The sequence below is a fragment of the Phaseolus vulgaris genome, chromosome 6 (assembly GCF_051622355.1).
Source record: "Phaseolus vulgaris cultivar YP4 chromosome 6, ASM5162235v1, whole genome shotgun sequence".
Taxonomy (NCBI): domain Eukaryota; kingdom Viridiplantae; phylum Streptophyta; class Magnoliopsida; order Fabales; family Fabaceae; genus Phaseolus; species Phaseolus vulgaris.
The window spans coordinates 27,255,025-27,276,068 of record NC_143503.1 but is presented as its reverse complement, the minus strand read 5'-3'; the positions used below and the strand labels follow the sequence as shown (position 1 = coordinate 27,276,068).

Sequence of the window (21,044 nt, the reverse complement as noted above, 5' to 3'; positions counted from 1 at the left end):
AAAAATATTTAAGAGACCATTTATTTACGTTGAAGTGATCAACCTAAAGAAAATTTATCTATTTTTATAAAGGATCCAAATCCAAAAATTCAAAATATAATGATATCAATGCAAGAAAATTAAAATATAGATATTTATCACAATTAAAAACATAAATTAAAGAATGAAAGGTTTCTTGAAGTTAAAAGCTATGGTGTAATTTAAAAGTCTATGTTACTATTGTCATCCTTTCTTGGGTTATAAGAAAACAGCAAGATAAATTTGAAGAACAAAATGAGAAAGAAATAAAGAAAGAACTGATCACTGAATTCATAGAAGCATTAAATAAGAGCATTTAAAAGAAGCAATTTGGCAGTGACAAATATAAAACTATTTTTGTTGAAAGTTGGAAGTAGCAAAGGAGAAGGGTAGTTGGAGTTGAGACGGAACCCAACAAATACTTAAACCACAATTCTTATATACATTGAAAGTGAACTGAAGAAAGAAATTAAGGAGAGACATAACTGCACCTTCGGATTCACCACCAGGATCAAGATAAATGTTTTTTCATTCTTTTCTTCATCACTCTTCTCATACAAATTTGTTTAGCCAGAAACTAAGCTTAACAAATAAAACATCAAAACTTCTTTTTTAGGTATCTTGTTTTGAAGGCAGTTTATTTTGGACAATTTCTTCCTGCAGCCTTATACTCTTCAAAAATATTGAAATTACCCTTTACCATTTTAGTGTTTCTGGAATAATAATTTCGTAAATAAAAGATATTTCCATAATAGAAAATCCAGAAGATAAAATTACTCTTGAAGACTTGTTGTGGTCCAAATGGTAGACCTCCTCCTGGGCCTTGGGACCCATGTCAAGACCTAGGTTTCTGATCGAGATTCTGTGTGATGGTTGTTCTTTGGGATTGTAGGTTTAGGATTTACTGTTTACTATTTAGGGTTATGATTTACTGTTTTTGAATTAAATATATACCTGTAGGAACAAAATAAATAATTTGACCAAAAACTAATTGTAAGTATAATTATTATTATATAAATTTACAAAGTTATCATATAGAATTTGCATAATATACAAAAATATACAAATTTTCTTAACTGCTTTTAAGGATATGCATTTTATATATATAATAAAGTCATATTTGACATCTAAATATAACTATAATGGTTGGCTCTAACAAATTCTTTAACATCATGAAAAAAAAAAAAGACTGCATAGAATAACTTACAATAAGTTCTTTATTCCTCAAAGATTGTTTTCACTTTACTGCTTGAATTTTTGTTACATATCAAGCCATTAATTTAATGAATAGTATATAACTTAAGTATATATATAAATGAATTTAAGCAATACACAACTTTTTGCATGAATTTTGTCTACTGCTATTTTTATTGATATCTAATAATGGTAGGATACTATATATGTCCTATATCCACCACTAGTAGTTCAAAATGTAATTAAACCAGTGTAAAATTATTTTATAATGATACCAAATGTTATCAAAGGATTATAATTTGAAACCCAATTAACATTAAATTTCGAATAGGAGTAGATTTTCGTGATGAAGTAAATAATGATACCTAATACTCTATAAACCTCTGCTAGTTTTTTCCTAACGTGATGAAGTAAGTAATGATACCTCATACTTTATAAACCTCTGCTAGTTTTTTCCTAACGTGGTGAGGCCATAATTATTAAATTCATAAATGACCCAAAATTGGAGTTTTTTTTTACATTTAACCTAATAATTACTACAGTTCGCCTAAGTATTTTTCAATCACATAAGTACAACAATGATCAAGGAACCAAAATACCAATTTCGAAAGTTTCATCACTTAACCTGCTGAGTGGGTAAAAATTAACAGGTAAGTGAGCACACGGTATAACACCTGAAACTCAAGGGATTCGATCTTCTATCACTTTCATATTTCCTTAAGATTAATTCCTCCACATAATGTGCACAGAAACTTGTCAACAACTACCCATTCGAAAGCGAAGATGAATGCAGTGAACTCCCTTTTTTAAGCTGCTGAGATGACACTACCTTGCAAAAATCCTGTCTTATTCCTCCTCCTCATCGTCTTCTTCGGGTGCCTCTTTCAGCCACTACAACATGAAACGTTAAATGGCTTACCCAAAAAAGTAATGCATCTTAAAGATAGTGAAAACGTGGGTAGCATAAAACCTAGTTCTGTAAGTGTGAAAAAACAAACAATGGTTGCTTACTTGAATGAATTTTTGGGCCTGCTTAACAAAAACTTTATCTGCCTCATCAGCATCTTTCTTCTCATCTTCCCAACTCAAAATAGCATTTTCTTCTATAACATCGTCATTGTACAAGTGGTGCAAAATCTGTAAGCAGCAATTAAGTCACAACATCAGAAAGAAAAGGCTAAAGTTAAAATGACAAACAGATACACAAGAATGAGCATGAGAACTTTCTGAAACCTTTCTTTAGCATCAAAATTCATTTCATAACGTTGTTAATTGATTTACTTTAGACAGAATACCAATGCGAAAGTTATTATGATTGATATTAAACTACTTTCTATTTGGGCAAAAAATATAACATTATTTGAAATTGAGTTCACCGTTTTAATTTTCCTATCAGATGTAACTTAAAACACCGCGTATTAACAAGCCTAATTTATGAACGATATAAAAAACCATTTAATAATTACGAAAGATAGCCACATTTATACTTCTGTGCATGATATTCCCACAAACAGAATGAGACATCAATAAACCTAACTGGCAGAAAATAAGCATACCGTTGTGAACAATGGTGCAAACTCGTTAGCTGACTCCAAACACATTTCTTCAAATTTAAGTATTACTTCAATCTGGTGTCAAATATTCAAAACAGATGAGCAGAGGGCTGGTTAGCAGGTAAGGTGCCACAAGGTATACAAATTCTATTATTCACAAAAACACTAGACAATTCATAAAAGTAATTCATAATGATAAAAGATCTTTTATAACAACTCAAAGTTGATTAAACTAATTAAGCACTACAGGTTTCACACAATCAAAGATCTTTTAGCCTTTTCTCTTTCTTTACCCAACGTGTAATAATTCTCTCAAGAAATAGACTTTAAGCCTAAATCGAGCTTACAAAATCGGCATATAAAGTGAGATTTGCACTCACTTGTATACTATGAACCTACCTTATCTCTAGCCGATGTGAAATCTCCAACAAGTTTCAAAAAACAATCAAAATGCAAGTGTAAGATGTAATAACCAAGCTCAAAGATCACTCAGCAGCAAATCAATAAGAGATTTTATTTGATACAGCCACAAAAATCCTAACTTTAGCAGCCATGAAATAACACAAATTAAATAGTCCAAAACAAATTAAAAAATCCTAACAATGAAATAACTAACAGTTTATATAGTCCAAAACAAGTTAAAAATTACGTGAAGAACACAAAGTGCCATTCAACGCTAGAGTACTCCAGCCAACATGCAGAAATGAAAAACAGAGAGAATTGCATGATTAATTTTGCAATTTTGCAAAAGAAATTGATATCCTGAAACCTTATAAATGGACATTGAATGATGAAATCATGAGACAAAATATAAATTCTACAGAATGTTGAAGTGAAAAATAAAGAAAAATATTGACAAGATTATCAGTAAATCTTCCAATAAAATTTCTAAACAATTGAACATGAATCTCATGAACAAATGGAGAGAATTGACAGATACACCTGCTCATCTTTGTCATTCAGATAGGATGTAAGAGCCTTTTTCCACTTTGTAAATACAACCTGGACATTTTGAAGCAAACTATCTGAAAAATATTCATCCCAAACAATAATAAAATCAGTGAACAACCATTAAAAAATAATAAACAAAAAGATACAATTATAAATGAGTAACTTATTTTAAATGTCAATCAATCCCTGTACAAAGTGATAAAAAAGCAGGATGAGCAACAAACTCCAGTAGGAGAAGTCAGCTCCATGGATCACATAACACCATTGGACTCTATAAAAACAGTCTATAGGGTAAATTGTTTTTCCTCTAACTCTTTTAAATAAAAATACTTCCATTTGACTCAATTTTTAACAAAAGAGCCTCCAGTTGATTAATTTATCCAAAATGAATATTTTGTTAATAGCATTCTCTGACAAGGTCAAGATGCTATGTTTTCCATGTTCAAATTCTAAAATAAATTCCACAAAATATTATAATTTAATTTGATAAGAAAGAAATACTATTTAAAGAAACAGATGGAAAATTTAAAAAAAATTATGTAACAAAAGAAAAAAAGGGAAAAGCTCACCAGCTGAACTATGGGGGATGTCTAAAGCATACTTCATCATGGCATAAAATAAAGCTCCGGCACAATCAGAAGTTTGTTTATTGTATGACAACCTACCACATAAATAAAGCCAATGTTACTACAAATTAAGACCCAGCTAATGCATGCTTACAGTGTAATCATATAATAAAATACCAAACTTGCAGAATGAAAATAGTTCAATACAAAAATACACACTTGCTGAAGATGTTATGCCTTCTAGACAAAAATTTTGTGAGAATCAGATGAAATGGTGTAGGTCAGGTCTAGATTCAAATTTTACTAATACATACAAGTGTATTACTTACTTCAAAGAATTGATTTCTAACATCAAATGGCTTTCTTGTATGTTTTCATGCACAGCCCTAAGAAAGGTTGCTTCAACCTGCAAATGATAGAGTATTTTTAAAATCTGATATCCACAGAATGCATCTGACACAGGTTTAAAGGCCAAAATTCTAACCTCTTTCTCAAAGTAATAACTGTCATCTCTAGAATCTTCATGATCATCATCATCTGAATCATTAGAATTAGGTTTCAGCTCTCCAGAAGGAGGGAGAAAACTGTCATCCTGAGCAAACTCCATATCATCTTCCATGGTTTTGATTGCCTCTAGAATTTTATCTTTAGGAATAGGTGCCACTGAGTGCCTCCACTCTTCTTCGTGGCCACCTTCACACGTTGACCAAACATGACCTGCCCCACCGATACCTAGCTGATCAACAAAAAAAGAGTGTAATGAGAAACAATAAATTCCCTAACCAAATCTTGGGGTTCATTTTGGTACTCCCTCGAAAAAAAGGAGTATGATATTGCGTTTTTTTTAATATCAATATTAGCCACTTATTTTGTTATTACAAGTAGTGTAAAAGGATATATTAAAGTTGGCAAGCAAGAGATAGAACAAGAGAAACTCAAATAATTTTACTTTTTTATTAGAAATCTAAGACTATTAGAGCAGAGAGAAAGGTAACCAGCCCAAATTACTAGCTTGTTTTGACCCTAAGCATAAAAAATATAAATTTATAGTCTCTAGAGGAGCAAATTAATGAGTTTAGTCCCCATGGTTAGTTGTCTTCAAGGACAAATCAAATTAACTTGGCTCATCTAAGCACCAAAGTGCATTAAATTTGCTCATTCACCTTTGGAGACTGATACTTACAATTTTTACTTACAGGGTCAAAACAATAATGTGGGGATAAGTACTGGGAACAAAATATTTAATGCTGGAGTATGTATCTTCCTAGTCCTAATTATCCTCTAATATCACCACATCTAAAATGGATCTACATATTTTAGTCCTAATTATAAGAAATATGGACCTATTTCAGATGTACTAATTGTTAAATCTCTTTTAAACCTTTATTTTATTGTAAAGTCCAGTTACTCATTCCCCATGTAAGTGGATGTATTTTGCCTCGAATGTCTAGTTAATTGAAGTAGTGTTTTGCTTAAGGAGCAGTAATTGATGGGAAATATTGATGACTTGGAATTAGAGGTGATTAAATTAGTGTCATTAAATATTTAAGTCTTATAATTTAGATTTCGACTAAACTCGATTCTATAAAACTAGTTTGTGAGGTCTTAGTTGATGTTAAATAATAGTAATTTGTTAATTTTTTAAAATGAATCTAAGCTTAATCTTCTTGACATATCAAGAACAAGTTAAGACATACTGAGATAGACAATGGAGAAAACGCATATCTAAAAGCCTTGTGTGACTAACCTGCGAAGCAGGACTAAAATTTGTCTCCAATACTTTTGAAGAAATCTCTATATCTGATTTATCCACCTGACTGCCTATGACTGCATACATGAAAAAAGTAATGAAAGATTTAGCATATGTTTTTATTCATATCAATCAATACACAGCACTGAAGCAAAATAAAATTGCTTACAATTTAACATTATATAGAAGCTACAATTATAATAGCTTATCGAGTGGATAACCACCCAATAGTTGAGTGCAGTATTCCTTCAGGACAAAAACGTTTTATGACAAATAAATTCTGAGATTTCCAGTAAGCAAATTATTATGACTCAAACTAACACAAGGTGTGTCATTGTTGATAAAAAGGAACAAAAAAATTGCATTCTTACCAACTAAGGCCCTCAACTTTCTTAAAATGTACTTTTATTAATAAACTGATGAGAAGACAGAATCATATTATTCAACAGATGAAAATAATATGAATAAAATGCATATAGCATGTATGTGCCTGATTATTTTACAATTAAGGATTCCTTAATTATCATAATAAAATTGTGGTCTTTCTACAATATTCTTCTCCCCAATAATTATTGGTTACCAATAAAAAGTGAAACGGTTAAAAAAGATAAATAATTAGATCTGACTAAGATCATTATTCAGTTTTTGACAGAGCATAATAGTGTCACTTGATCCATGTAACCAACAGAGCCTAGTGAGAAAAGGGATTTCGGGCCTTTAGGTCATTGTACTACCTGAATATATTGGCTCATCAAACTAAGAAAAACAATAAATATTTAACTCTCAATCAACCCCAGTTCAATCCAAACACATACAAAACCCCCCTACAAGAAATAAATTTATAGGTGGACAGACAGCAAAGAAACACATTCCAATCAAAGTAATTATTTATTAAATTTCCACCACAAGAATTTTCTTTTAAAGATTAACATAATCAATAAATCAACTCATATCTTAAACTATAGCAGCTAACAAGCTCAAAATACCAGTTTGAAGCATTAACAAATTTGAACTATGGCATGTGAAGTTATCAGTGGTAATAATTTTGGTTTTAGAAGCTAAAAATTATCACTCTGATTTTGTTAACTCCAGGCAATATTTAAAATAATATGCTATAAATATCACATTTTGCAAAGCTATTTATTTAATTTAATATAAGGAGAATAAAGAATCAGCATATATCTCCAGGGCACAGTTCAAAGTTTCACAAAAATTCAGCAATACCACTAGTGCTATCAGCATATTCAAGCTCCTCGTCACTGTCCTCCTCAATTGGCTGCTGAAAAAGAGATACTTTCGAATATGGAGGAACAACAAACTCTGGCCCAACTACAACCTGGAAGCATAAAATTTGTGGATGCATCAAAAGCTGTATGTATGCATAATAGATTATTGACAAAAGACAATGTCTATATATTTCAATCTCACAGTGACTAGTTGAAATAAACAAGCAAGACACCAAGTGAATTTCTTATTAGACAATAATATCTCGGTCAAGAAAATGAAAGTAAATTGTTAGATTCATATCTATACAGCATAAGAAAAAAATAATAGCAATTCCACTCCTATAGCAAATTTACTCTCCTTAATATCTTGAATTTCAATAGGAATTTAAAAAAAAAATCATAAATGGTTTAAATAATCTTATGTCACTATTTAAACTGTTGATAAATCCAAAATATAATTTATATATTTTAAGATATTTATTTATTTTGAATTTGAATTGCAAAAATACACACCTATCTGTGCAATACACAGGCTAAGATAAGAAAAACTTATCTGTGTAATAATTAACATTACAACACTGATAGAAAACAAAAAAACTAAAGACTTCAATTGTTCTCAAGCCTTTCTTTTGGTTTGAAAACACTCTGTTTCTGGAAGCCACTTTGGGCATCAAGAAATCTGAGTCTGGTGGCCGCACTTAAGGGAGATAAACTCCCTGTGCCAATAAGCCTATTTTCTTCATTCAAAAACCTGAACCCTATACCTTACATAACATCAGAGTAACTATGCTCCTTGATAAACCAAGTTTTGGTACATGATGCTCAGATTTAATGACAACATAACTATTTTGGTGAAGTATAAAATCGTTTTAAAATTAAGAAATTCTAGCTAAAGGCATGGTATAGATAGAACAAGGATACAAACCTTAAAAGACAAAATAACACCAGGTTCCAGAACAGCCCCTGACTTTATAATCACCCCATCACATACAATTGCATGCTGGAGTTTACAGCCATCTTCTATGCTGATATTATCCCATATATAGCATCCCTCTATGATAACATTTGACCCAATTTTACATCCTTCTCCAATTACTGAATTTGAAATTTTAGTATTATTCCCAATTTTGGTGCCAGATCCGATGACAGTAAAAGGGCCAATAACAGCAGACTGTGATTGTGATATTTCTGAAAGTAGAGAAAATTGTCAAAACAGAACAAGTGTATTAAAATAGATAAAATTGGTAAAAAATAGTTTTGGCACAACAAAAGCTTGTTTGTAGCAAATGAATGAGCAATATCAAGCAAACAGACAAACATAATCATTGATTGAAAGTTGAAACGGTACCCAGTATACATCATATTATCATGTAATATTATGCACAGCTACCCAGCCCACCTATCCGACAAAAAATTCCATCCATACCTAAAGCACGATACATTCCTTGTCGTTCAAGTTTAGTAGCTGTGTGGCCAAAATTCATTACATCTGGCACCAGTGGATATGTCCATCGATGAATTATATCCTTGCTAACAGTGTCATAACTTCGGAAATTATCAATCCTTGCAGCATAGTCTGAGTGGATTTCATGAACAAAAATTTTGTACCCCATTATCTGAAAGAAATGTATGGTCAATATTTTACATGGAGTAGAGAGAATAAAATAATTTAAAGAATATTTGTAATAGATGAACATAATGATGAGCTTGGATACAGAAAGATTCGAAGACAGGAAATGCCTAAGTTAGACTAGTTGGGTCCAATGCATGTCCAAAAAATTTGTTGGAAAAGTGTCGTAGCATAGAAGTAGGATACTATTGAAGTTCCAACACATGCAAACACACTATCAATACAAAAAAGCACTGTGTTTAATATGTGCTCATCAATACGACTCCTCTGAAGGAATATCTCGGGTCCATAGGAGATAAAATTTCTTTGTACTCTGCCAATTATATATGAAAACAAAAATATTGAAAGCATAAGTTTTTCCTTCCAAGAAGGACTTAAGAAAGAACTTCAGAATCTAATTACAGGATCCATAGTACCAAAACAAAAAGTATCTAAATTTAGCACATGGAAGAGAAATTACATCATCAACAAGCAATCCCTTGACAAAATGACGCCGTAGATGTTGGTAGTCAAAATTGTCTGTAAATAGGCTAAGTACTTCTGGCGAGCAGATGTCAATGTAACAATCCTGCAGATAAGATATTGCTAACATTATGACCTCAAAAAAATTTAAAAGGTTGTAACAGGCAAGAGATATGACCCACAATATACTAGCACCAGCTATAATAACAACAGTAAAGAGTTTATTAACAAACTGAAAAACAACTTATATAGGTAAAATGTTCAGTTGAGAATCAATAGATTATTCCAGGGCACCCAATCATGTGATAAACATCAGTGGAACCAATTAATTGTTGCTAAACCGTAAATTTTCATGGAATGAATTTAAAATAACAATTTGGTCCAGGAATTAGTAATGTGCTCTTTTTACGAAAAAGTGCCAGCAATCGAATTCCTTTGTTCACAAGAAGTAAAGTTGAATGCTAACAGAAATATCTGAAGAGTTCAACCTGCTTATCATGATGCAGAGAGAGTGAAGGATTATCAACAAGCAATGACTTGTCAAGATGTAATGTCCCTCTTGATTGGTCTGCCCTATCCTCGTAATACACAAGCTGCTTGGTATTAGGATCAATAGCCATAAAAAGTTCATCAGTACCCAGTCGAGATTGATGGATAGCTGGATTAGGTTTTGAACGTTTAATGACCATAGTCATTACTGCATTATTATCTTTCTTCCTCCTTTCTTTATGTTCTAGAAGAGCCTGAGTAAGCGACATGTTGCTTACAGTATCTCCACTGATAAGGATAAAGTCTCCATGTATCTTCAACATAACAAATAATTCAAAAGTGTTACTAACAATACTTAAAAGTCACAACTCAGAAAGTAAGCAATGGCATGATATGGAAAGAGTGGTGAATATTTTTTAAAAATGCAGTTAATCGTTAATTTTACTATAGACTGGCAGTGGCTCACATGTAAGGCTCTAAATTTTCCTTTTAAAAACCCTATAAAAAGAGCATGCAGAAATTTTCATAGTAAATCTATATTTCTTTAAATAAATTTGAATTAAAGAATAGCAAGGTAATAATAATAATGGATTGTCATTATGCTCCAAAAACCTAGTGTCTTGTTTGTGATAAAAAGAAACAAATATGTAAAATTGCAATAACCTTATCTATTGCAGACTACGAGTTAGTTAGGGGTCTTTACAAAGTAGGAGACGCAAATTCTGAAAGAGTTTAACATTTATGCACTATCAGGAACATATAGTTACACTGTCAACAAACAAAAAATCATGGTAAATATGATTTTCAAGGCAACTATTCTAAACTTTAACGAACTCATCGTACATGTCAAATTATGATTAGATGACAATGTAAAAGCAGCAAGAACATGTCCAACTGAAAACCAGTCCTAATTAAGAACAACCATTGTTTAACAACTATTCTGATATGAAATTTTTTTTAAGCCTTGCAACACACTGCCTCTATTGCATCCATACAAGAGCGTGCAAAAATTAAAACGAGAGTCGAAAAGAAGCCATACCACATTGCGCTCGTAGATTACGCGTAGCGCATCTCCGGCGCTGACAGAGTTCTGCGATTCTATAGTCGCCACCGTGAAATTCGGTTGAGATAGCCACTCGGATTTCTCGAGGTAGTTAATGACCTGCTTGGAGTGAGAACAGCAGAATACGAAAACCTCTTCGACGCCGGCGGATTCGAGCCAAGTCAGCGTGTAATTTATCATCGGAACATTCACGAGCGGAAGCAGCACCTTCAAAACCACGAAAACCGAAAGAATAAAGAAACAGAAAATGCAGGTTTTCGGAGGAAGATTAAAGAGTGTGGGAAGATTACTTTGGGGCGTTCGAGCGTGATAGGTCTGAACTTAGTAGTGAAACTATCAGCCAAGAGAATGGCCTGCAACGGAACCCGCACCAGTTCGTCGGGGTCCTCGGAAACCCTAGCGCCGCTTTTCTTCTGTGCGCCCATTTTATTTTGATTTGGATTTCAACTCTGTTTTGCCTAATATTGGCACTGGCGATTCAGAAAGAAGTGATATCAGGAATTGTAAGAACGGAGAGGAGAAAACCTGGAGAATTAATTAACACAACTTTGCAGTGGCTACAATGGAGTAAGTATGGCTTTATTGTTCAATTTTATTCCGATATCTATTTCTCCTCTGCTTCGATTCTCTTCTGTCTTCTGCCACACTACAATTCTCAGTCAAAAATGTTTTCTAACAACAAGAAATTCATCGGGCCGGAACTAGATTCTTTTGGGTGTTTCTTCCTGCACCTTATCAAAACGCTTCCCGCAACCCATAAATTTTTAAAAGACGATTTTATCCTTTTAAATGACTTTTGGATTACCATTTTCAAAAGTTTCTGGAATATCCCTTTCCAGAATTTATGAAATGTATTTTCGATGGAAAGAAACAGAATTTGTGGAAAACATTTTTCAGAAGGGATTTCTGAAATAATTTGTTCAGAACATATATAACATATTTTGAAATGTATTATGAAAAGAGTTTTTTAGAATAATTTTTTTCATAACATAAATAACATATTTTGAAATGTATTTTTCAATATGTATTCTGAAAAGAGCCTTTTTAGAATGAGAATAAATTAGATGTTATATTTTCATCATTTCACTATATGACAAGATGCAAGAAGAACTTTAGTAGGATGCAGGACAAAATATTCATTCTTTTTTTCCGATTTCAGTAGAAACGACGAAAATGTTTTTAAATAAAATAGGAGTATAAATAAAAATATATTATGCATTCTCTTTTTCGAAATATGTTTTTGATTATTAATATTTAACATTTGTTATCAAAATTTTAGTTACGTATTTTAGATTTTAAATTAAATTGATTAAATTAATAACACATTTTTTTATCATTTTAAAGAGTAATAAATTACTTTCAAAAACTAATTTTTCTTACAATAATACTACACCGTTACAAGGTTTCGGTACAAACTAATATAACTTGGTCGGGAAAAAGTAAAGTAACATTTCACTAAGGATTATTTAATTTTTCTATCTCAATACGTGTAAATGTTTTTTTTCCAAATAATAATATGTTATCTTATTTCCAAAATTTCAATAATAATATGAACCTAAATAATCACTTTATTTAAAAAATGTTGGATTAAGTATACAGTCATATTTTTTAATTTGTGATCCATTACTAAAAAAATTCGAGTGTTTCTTCCTCACAAATTTTTTAAGAAGTGTTATAATCAATCAATAATTTATTCACTGTATAATTAATATTGATTTTCAGTACTCAAAAAAATTAAGACAATGCATCTTAAAATAAGATTTGACAAAATCTATAATAGTAATAAAAGTACAAAAAATAAATAATAAATAATAATAAAATAATCTTAAATGGTAACATACGATATATACACCAAAGGCTTCTATTATGATTCGTGTTCTCTGTTTGTGTTTGTGATCCCCGCATTGCACGCTTCTTTGTCTCCCTTTGTCTCTTCTTTCTCAGCGATTCTTATCTTTCTCCGACTTTTTCTCTTCTGCTTCAATCAAACAAATATCTGCAACATTCTCTCCACACATTATTCATTATTCATTATTCTCTCTGTTTCCCTTCCTCGTTTCGTTTGCACCATTGCATGCATATCGCTTCAGACTAAAAACTTCCCATTCTCTCTTAGTTTCCACGTTAATTGCTCTTAAATTCATCGGCATCTTGCAGCCAAGCGTTCTGGTGAGTGTTTTACGTAATTTCATGTTCTTTATATCACGTGAATTAATGTTGAACACATGGTAAGAATAATGTTTCTATTACGTGTTTTCCAATGGTTGTGTGCAATTAGTTTTACGTGCACGTATATATCTTGATCTTTTGTTCTTCCTGCAGAGATTTTAATATGTTCTTGCAAAATATTTAGGATCCAAAGATCATTAAGGAGGGTGTTAAAATGTGTACATCTCCAAGGCATTATATATATTCGGGTTTGGTTTGTAAAGTGAAGTTGGAAGTTGCTTAATCTCAACAAAGAAAATCTGAATTTGGTAGCAAAGAAGTTCGGCAATTGGGGTTTGACAGAATGGGTACTGAATTAAGCTACGCTCTTTCAAAACTGCATATGCTATCCACTTCAGATTATGCCTCCGTTGTGTCCATGAACATTTTTGTGGCTCTGCTTTGTGCTTGCATTGTCATTGGCCATCTTCTTGAGGAGAATCGGTGGGTGAATGAGTCCATCACTGCACTTTTGATAGTAAGTGTCATCATTTCATAAATTAGTTAATTTACTATGAACGAATTGGTATACATATACACACATGTAAATTTTGTAATATAAATAACTCTGTCAATTTATTGCTATTTGCAGGGTATTTGCACTGGGGTAGTCATTTTGTTGCTAAGTCGCGGCAAAAGCTCGCATCTTCTAGTTTTCAGTGAAGATCTTTTCTTTATATACCTTCTGCCTCCGATCATATTTAATGCAGGGTAAAGCTTTTAGCACCAACTTCTAGCTGTCTAATGATAATGAGGATAAAGTGGTTGACTCTGTATTTGTCATCGTCTACTTAATTAGATACAATGAAAATTGACCGATTTCTTGTGGGATGTTATTTTTTACTTTCCTGGTTTTTTGTTGTTCTTTTACTATACATAAGTGATGTTATTATATATTTATTCCAGGTTTCAAGTGAAAAAGAAACAGTTCTTTGTTAACTTCATGACCATCATGCTGTTTGGAGCTGTTGGTACATTAATAAATTGTAGCATTATAACTTTCGGTATGCCTTTTCCCTTTACATGGATTTCTTATGCTGTTCTCCAAAATTTAAAATTACGACAAAAAAATTGGCATTTCAGATAGTGCCAACCTAAATTTGTTTAGTAATTATTTTCATTGAAGTATTTAGATTCTTATCTGACTTAATTTTCGAAGCATTGTTTCAGGTGTCATACAAATTTTTAAGAGAATGGGTGTTGGTAACTCACTGGAGATAGGAGATTATCTAGGTATAATAATATTATTCAATCTCATCTATTTGGCTACTTGTCAATGGAAAATGTATTTGTGACTGACTCCATATTTAAAAAATATTCAGCAATTGGAGCCATATTTGCTGCAACAGATTCTGTGTGCACATTGCAGGTTTGAAACTATATGTGTCTTTTTCACAATGTTATAGCAACAACCAAGATGTGAATGCTGAGTACTGAACTTATAAATTATGTTGTTGCAGGTGCTAAACCAGGATGAGACACCTTTACTATACAGCCTTGTGTTTGGCGAGGGTGTTGTGAATGATGCAACATCTGTTGTGCTTTTCAATGCAATCAAAAGTTTTGATCTCAACATAATTGACCACAGAATTGGTTTGCATTTTTTCGGCAATTTCTTCTACCTGTTTATCGCAAGCACCTTGCTTGGGGTCTTGGTAACCACCTTGCTCCCTCTAACTCTCTAGTGTAAACGTCACACAATCACAAGATGTAACTCATCAGTTATCACTCAGTACAAACTGATACTTTCATTTACTTAATATATTGATATTACTGGATGTTTCACTGTGAAGTATCTAATCCCTCAAAAAGTTATTAGAAACACATATATGTGTGTGTGAGACATGAAAACATGAAAACATGAAAAATATAGAAACATAAAACTATTGACCCTTAATGGGCTAAAAAATAGAAATTATCGAGAAGATTACACTATCTCTATCTTAAAAAATAGAAAGCAATTATGATGAGAACAATTTATAATTTTACTTGTTCTTGGTAATGTCGACTAATCATGTCCCAGATCTGGATTTGTAGAGTAGTAATTAAATACTTTATGATTTTTTATACATATTTGGATATGTACTTATTGTTTCCTGTATATTTTTAGAATATTTGCATTATGTGTGCATCATAGGGTCTGATATGTCCATATCACCTTGCAGGCAGGTCTACTCAGCGCTTACATTATTAAAACGCTGTATATTGGCAGGTATGTTGAGAGAATTGTTTTTCTTTTACCATCATTATTGTCGTTCAGCAGCTACTATGATAGTCTTTCATTGTTTTATATTCTATATGCAGTTAATATGATGTTTTTTTTTCGGTAAGGAAAATACTTTCATTACCTTATTTTACTACAGGGGAATCTCTTATTTACCTGTGGTCTTTGTATGTTTTATCTTGATCACCAGTTTTCTAAACCTACCATAAAAAATTGTAAGAATTGTTTAGGTGCTCAACAAATTGCTCACTCAATATTACAGGCACTCTACAGATCGCGAGGTTGCTCTTATGATGTTAATGGCATATCTTTCCTACATTCTGGCTGAAGTAAGTTTGAAGAACGTACAGACTCCATTGTGGAGTTTTTCCTTGATGAGCTCTATCTCTATCTATTCTTTTGGTTGACATTAACTAGTGGGGGCTCTGATGTATATAAATGTACTGCAGTTATGGTATCTGAGTGGCATTCTCACTGTATTCTTCTGTGGGATTGTTATGTCACATTATACTTGGCATAATGTGACTGAGAGCTCGAGAATCACTACCAAGTATATCTTCAATCAGATTCTTCAAACTATATATGGATCTATTGGGGGTTGTAAAACTGTCTAATTTGTTTTGTCTTGCTGTCACAGACACGCTTTTGCAACTCTCTCATTTGTTCTTGAAACCTTTATCTTCCTTTATGTTGGTATGGATGCGTTGGACATTGAAAAGTGGAGGTTTGTAAGCGATAGGTAAGTCCTGCATTCTGTCAGAGACTAGGCTAGTGAAAATAATCATCAACACCTTGCCCTTTTTTACTTACGAAGACTGTTAAATCATGTATCTCCTAGTTAAAAATGGTTTCCTCAAAAGTTTATTTTAATTAGTTTAGAAAACAACTCGTTTACCTCACTCGGTTTCTTCTGCAGGCCGAAAACATCTGTTGCTGTTAGTTCAGTATTATTGGGCCTAGTACTTGCCGGAAGAGCAGCATTTGTTTTTCCCCTATCCTTCTTATCAAACCTCACTAAAAAGTCTGAAAGTGAAAAAATAAGTTTCAGTGAGCAGGTATGGCTACATTTCTGTCAGAATATTTTCTTACAGGATTTCTTGGGATGTTGAAAAAGTTTCCATTATTCCTTGCTTTAGGTGATCATTTGGTGGGCTGGTCTTATGAGAGGTGCTGTTTCAATGGCACTTGCCTATAATCAGGTAAGATCAATGTTGCTCATTTGGAGATGATACTATTTTTGCAAAATTAGTGTTAATGGTCAGTTAATAAAGGCGAAGAAAACAGAATAGCAGTTAATGTACATTTTACCTTTGATATGATTTAAGTTTCTAAGAAAATGATACTCTTGTAAAATGCAGTTCACCTTGTCCGGTCACACTGAACTGCGAACCAATGCCATCATGATCACCAGCACCATCACTGTTGTGCTTGTCAGCACAATGGTAAGACACATACGTTTTGTAAATTTCTGATATCATATCTCAGTGTTCACATAAAGATATTTTGCCTTTTGCTTTCTGCTTTGCTGATAAGTATGAACCATATGATAATTGAGGTAGCTAACATGATAGGAAATGTAAAATCCACCTCAATAATATGCTTAAACGTAAACTATCTCAAATATAGCTCTGTTGTGGGAGATTTGGGATCTGTAAAACACGATACCTCAGTTTCAAAAGAAAATTCACCACATGAGGCTGACAATTTAATTACAACGTGTCAGGTGTTTGGTTTGATGACGAAGCCACTCATAAGGTTTTTGCTGCCGGTTAGTCCACCTCCGAAACGCAAAAACAGCTTGGCAAATATGGAATCATCCAATAATCCTCCGAAATCAATCACTGTGCCCTTTCTTGGAGGCTCTCATGATTCTGAAAACGAACTTGATAGCAATGAAGATCATCGTCCAAGAACTATTCGTGCCTTACTAAGCACTTCAACACATAACGTTCATCGCTTATGGCGTACGTTTGATAATTCAATCATGCGTCCAGTCTTTGGTGGTAGGGGATTTGTTCCTGTGGCTCCTACCTCGCCAACTGAAGGCAGCGGTAACATTCAACAGTGGCATTAAGAAGATTGCCCAGAAAAGTGTAATATAGTAGATCGAAAATTTTGAGCACATGAAGCAACGCATGTACAAAAACCGCGTTATATTTGGTCGAGTTCTTTTGGGTAGTGAGAAAACATTGTGCCATGGGTTCTATTTCATTTTGACCATACTACGGTTGATTCCCTGTGAAAGTTATGCCGGTAGTGTAAGAATTGTAAATTCAGTTATGAACCCATTTTATTTATTTATTTTATAAGCTAAGATTTTTGAGAATTACTTATTACTTTCTATTCTAGAACCACTTTCTTTGTATGCAGCCAAAAACGACTTATTTCAATATATGTTTGATTCGGTAGGAAAGAATGATATTTGGAGGAATGTATCATAATGAAAACTGAATAATTATATCATTTTATGACTTCCGCTTCCTGATTCCCCAATTCAATATCCAAAAAATGAATTTAACATTTTTATCCCATTTTTTCAGACTCATTTCATTTGTTTATCTCCTATTACTTTTATTTGACCAATTCATCATGAAAACCTCGCATTACTCTAACATCATGCTGCAAAGACAAACCGATACAAGAAATAAGGATAAAGCACTAACACGCAGTTCGGGCAAAAAAAACATGAAATAAAGCATCAAGTGTCTGCATATGACTCTCATACGATACAGAAACAGAATTCAGCAGTACAGACCGAACCTAACCAAACGGGTTTAAAAGGGCGATTATTTATTCCACAATTCTAAAGCTTCGTCATATGATCACGCCCGTTTTCATGTGACTAGTTTATCCTTGCAGACCAATGATACCTATACCAACAAACGGCAAAAAGAGGATATCAGTACAGTCAACATACGCAAATGGAGAAACTGATTAGTGGTATCACAACAACATCGACAATTGATATTGCATAGGTAATAAGGAATATCAGAAAATACAGTATTTAACATCACAGTCTCTGCTTACCACAGGCTACTCTGCCACCAGCATTTCCAGTACTCTTGCTAAGCTCATGACCACCTACACAAGAGAAGGGAGAACTATAACATGCAGTAAGCCGAAAAACAATGAGCGCTCTTAACATGGAATAATGAATAGCTGTGATTTTGTATGCAAGGAAGGAGAAATTATTAAGATCTTCGTTTGTTAGCAAAGAAAATGAACGAGAGGAAGACACAATTTAATTCAATGGACCAACCGTAAATGATGGTGAGATTTACTATAATTTTTCTCCTTATATGGCAATATCATGTTCTTTGCTAACATGAAAGGATACAAATCCAAAAGAACTAAGACGGAATGTCACAAGTGATGACTGATGATTCAGATACCAACGATGGCAAGGAAAATAATAGATTAGTGAATACCTTTCCCAAGATCATCAGGATCAGCATGGACAACAACAGCTCTCCCAATGATGGAGTTTGGTCCAGTAAGAGGAATCTGCGCACATTCAATAACTCGTTAAAAACTGAAACTTCTTTTGGTGTCATCTGTCAACATCGAAGAAATAATCAGAGAACTTGATCAAGAGATGGATAACAAACCTGGCTGTCAGTAAGAGTGAAGTTGGCGGTACCTGGGTTAAACAATGAGAGGAATCCATTTTAAAATAAGGACCAACCAAGCATGTTGAATGTGATACTCAAAAAAAAAAAAGACAAGGTCTTTCAGAGATAGACTATCTCCAAAACAGAAAGCAAGTAATCTTGATTACCAGACATTTGTTCAAAAATGGAAAAAGTTTCTGGTAAAACCGCCAGATTGTTTGTTAACTATCAATTACATCCTTGTAATGAGTAAAAGGAAAGATTACTATTATTAAACATCGGTATCATAAAAACAATCAGAACTTCAAGAATTTGAATCAGAAAAGTAGCATTATTATGTATATCTGAATGATTGGAATCAGCACAAATCAAATAAATGAGAGAGAAAAATCAGATCGGTCATACCATCATCACCGACATTTACATTCCCTAGATCACCAGCATGGCGACTCTCATCCTCAGGGGCACCATGCTCCTTGCCATTAGGATTGAAATGTGGTCCTGTAAAAATGGGGAAAAAATAAAAAGTGAGCCTTGTAATATACTACTAAATGGCAGGATTTTAATCCAAATCCAGCTGATTTATAACAGATTGTATTGCTTCAAACTTTGAAGAATCTCCCATACAAATGTTCATTGCTTTCCATTCAAGGGAAGTGAGAGTTTACAATCTGTTCCCTCTCATTAATGTACAACATTATCAAAAATTTATTCGGGTTATTGTCCAAAGACTATACCAGTTGACAGGCAACCATTGGTAGTGTCCCCCAAGGCATGGACATGGAAGCCATGGTGACCAGGCTTAAGACCACTAAGAGAGCCAGTTACGGTGGTTGGACCTGCACAGTTGCAATATATGTTACTTGATTTGGCCCAGTGGTTGGTTAGTACAGAAGAAGAAAAAAAGGATCATGTCATAATATATCATCAAAATATGCACTTACTTTTTTTAACCAAAATCATAATTTAACTTCTCCTAGAGAAGTTTGATTCCATTTAGTTTATTATTTTTCTCCCCTATAAATGCTTCTTGTAAAATTTATTAAAGATGAGGGTCATGTTCACTGTTGAGACTCACCATTTCCCTCCTGACTGAAGTAAACAGTTCCAGTGACACCCTCACTGCTGCCAAGAACTGCCACAGCCTTCACCATTGCGCAATGTGATCTGAACAAGAAAGCAGCTATTTCAGATAAAACAGACAAGAAATGTAGAATGCGTGACGTGTGCACATACAGTATCTTGGTTATCATGGTGAGATAAGAATGGTACTACGGTGAAAATGGTCAAAATCAAAAGATAAAAATCCATCACTGATGTGCCCACACAACCGAGTCAGCTACACGACAAACTAAACACTAAAACATATTTCAAACTCTTCAAAACATACATCCGATCCAGATATTTAAGTTCACTTGCTGAAGTCTTTTATGTTAATTCCAAACAAAGAAAGAAAATATTGTGTTGACCACAAGAAAATAGAGTATCGCGACAAGAAAGCAAAACCTCAATTTCGAATTACAGAAACAAACTACCTTTTCAGTAGATCTGTCTACAAACACTACACAAAACGCACAGATCTACAACTAACTCAAATCCTTCCGAATTCCACAGTAATAGCACGAGTTCAAACAGTTCAACCAAAAAAAAAACAAATAAAATTACTAAAACTAATTTCATTTCTTAAACCGAATCCATAAAATTACTAAAACTAATTTCATTTCTTAAAGCGAATCCAAAACCGATGAGTTTAACAGAGATGTGATTTAACTATTCTTTCGTCCAAATTAACCAAAGGAAATTAACAATAAAAAATTATACTATCGCCACCGTTGAACATAACGGAATCGATCTGTGCACGACTGAGAGTAGATACAAAAGAAGAAATGTGAGATTTAAGAGGAAAAATAGACAAAAAACAAAATCGATCATCCTGAGAAAGGAAATTGAAGAAATGTTGAAGAGAAATAATCGGAAACAAATTGATAGAGAGATGAAGAAGAGAGAGGGAGAAGCAAGCATGCATACCTCAGGGCACCCCAAGGAAGAAGTGTGAGAAGAAAAGAAGAGTCTAGAAGTAGCACAAGAAGAGCAGTGAT

The 21,044-nt window shown here is 33.1% G+C and overlaps 3 protein-coding genes across 3 annotated transcripts; 1 reads left to right on the top strand and 2 right to left on the bottom strand.

The window, feature by feature from the left end:
* Positions 1–1,677: 1,677 nt before the first annotated feature.
* On the bottom strand, positions 1,678–11,660 carry LOC137831740 (Trimeric LpxA-like enzyme). The gene is made up of 15 exons (XM_068639541.2): positions 11,193–11,660; positions 10,879–11,109; positions 9,839–10,153; positions 9,349–9,456; positions 8,685–8,874; positions 8,184–8,446; positions 7,257–7,368; positions 6,030–6,109; positions 4,767–5,018; positions 4,612–4,688; positions 4,286–4,377; positions 3,708–3,790; positions 2,769–2,840; positions 2,224–2,349; positions 1,678–2,103 (listed from the first exon to the last, which is right to left on the bottom strand). The coding sequence occupies exons 1-15, from the start codon at positions 11,325–11,327 to the stop codon at positions 2,059–2,061; spliced, it is 2,181 nt and encodes a 726-aa protein (XP_068495642.1). The 5' UTR covers positions 11,328–11,660; the 3' UTR covers positions 1,678–2,058.
* Positions 11,661–12,955: 1,295 nt separating this feature from the next.
* NHX2 (sodium hydrogen exchanger 2) lies at positions 12,956–17,804 on the top strand. Its single transcript, XM_068639554.2, has 15 exons — positions 12,956–13,071; positions 13,225–13,588; positions 13,703–13,821; positions 14,017–14,114; positions 14,281–14,343; positions 14,433–14,479; positions 14,571–14,765; positions 15,276–15,322; positions 15,597–15,663; positions 15,784–15,884; positions 15,972–16,073; positions 16,251–16,389; positions 16,471–16,533; positions 16,693–16,776; positions 17,058–17,804. The coding sequence occupies exons 2-15, from the start codon at positions 13,415–13,417 to the stop codon at positions 17,406–17,408; spliced, it is 1,650 nt and encodes a 549-aa protein (XP_068495655.1). The 5' UTR covers positions 12,956–13,071; positions 13,225–13,414; the 3' UTR covers positions 17,409–17,804.
* Positions 17,805–18,003: 199 nt separating this feature from the next.
* CSD1 (copper/zinc superoxide dismutase 1) lies at positions 18,004–21,044 on the bottom strand. Its single transcript, XM_068639556.2, has 8 exons — positions 20,974–21,044; positions 20,024–20,112; positions 19,683–19,784; positions 19,351–19,446; positions 18,943–18,974; positions 18,763–18,838; positions 18,362–18,415; positions 18,004–18,204 (listed from the first exon to the last, which is right to left on the bottom strand). The coding sequence occupies exons 2-8, from the start codon at positions 20,097–20,099 to the stop codon at positions 18,182–18,184; spliced, it is 459 nt and encodes a 152-aa protein (XP_068495657.1). The 5' UTR covers positions 20,100–20,112; positions 20,974–21,044; the 3' UTR covers positions 18,004–18,181.

Excerpts from the sequence above, each read along its gene's own strand:
- LOC137831740 (XM_068639541.2), bottom strand. The coding sequence starts at position 11,327 with ATGGGCGCACAGAAGAAAAGCGGCGCTAGGGTTTCCGAGGACCCCGAC. Across the intron at positions 5,019-6,029 it reads ATTTTAGTCCTGCTTCGCAG|CTAGGTATCGGTGGGGCAGG; the intron begins GTTAGTCACACA and ends TTTGTTGATCAG. Across the intron at positions 4,378-4,611 it reads TTAGAAATCAATTCTTTGAA|GTTGTCATACAATAAACAAA; the intron begins GTAAGTAATACA and ends TTTATGTGGTAG.
- CSD1 (XM_068639556.2), bottom strand. The coding sequence starts at position 20,099 with ATGGTGAAGGCTGTGGCAGTTCTTGGCAGCAGTGAGGGTGTCACTGGA. Across the intron at positions 19,447-19,682 it reads CAATGGTTGCCTGTCAACTG|GACCACATTTCAATCCTAAT; the intron begins GTATAGTCTTTG and ends CCATTTTTACAG. Across the intron at positions 18,205-18,361 it reads TGGTGGCAGAGTAGCCTGTG|GTATCATTGGTCTGCAAGGA; the intron begins GTAAGCAGAGAC and ends TTGTTGGTATAG.
- NHX2 (XM_068639554.2), top strand. The coding sequence starts at position 13,415 with ATGGGTACTGAATTAAGCTACGCTCTTTCAAAACTGCATATGCTATCC. Across the intron at positions 16,534-16,692 it reads TGGCACTTGCCTATAATCAG|TTCACCTTGTCCGGTCACAC; the intron begins GTAAGATCAATG and ends TGTAAAATGCAG. Across the intron at positions 16,777-17,057 it reads TTGTGCTTGTCAGCACAATG|GTGTTTGGTTTGATGACGAA; the intron begins GTAAGACACATA and ends ACAACGTGTCAG.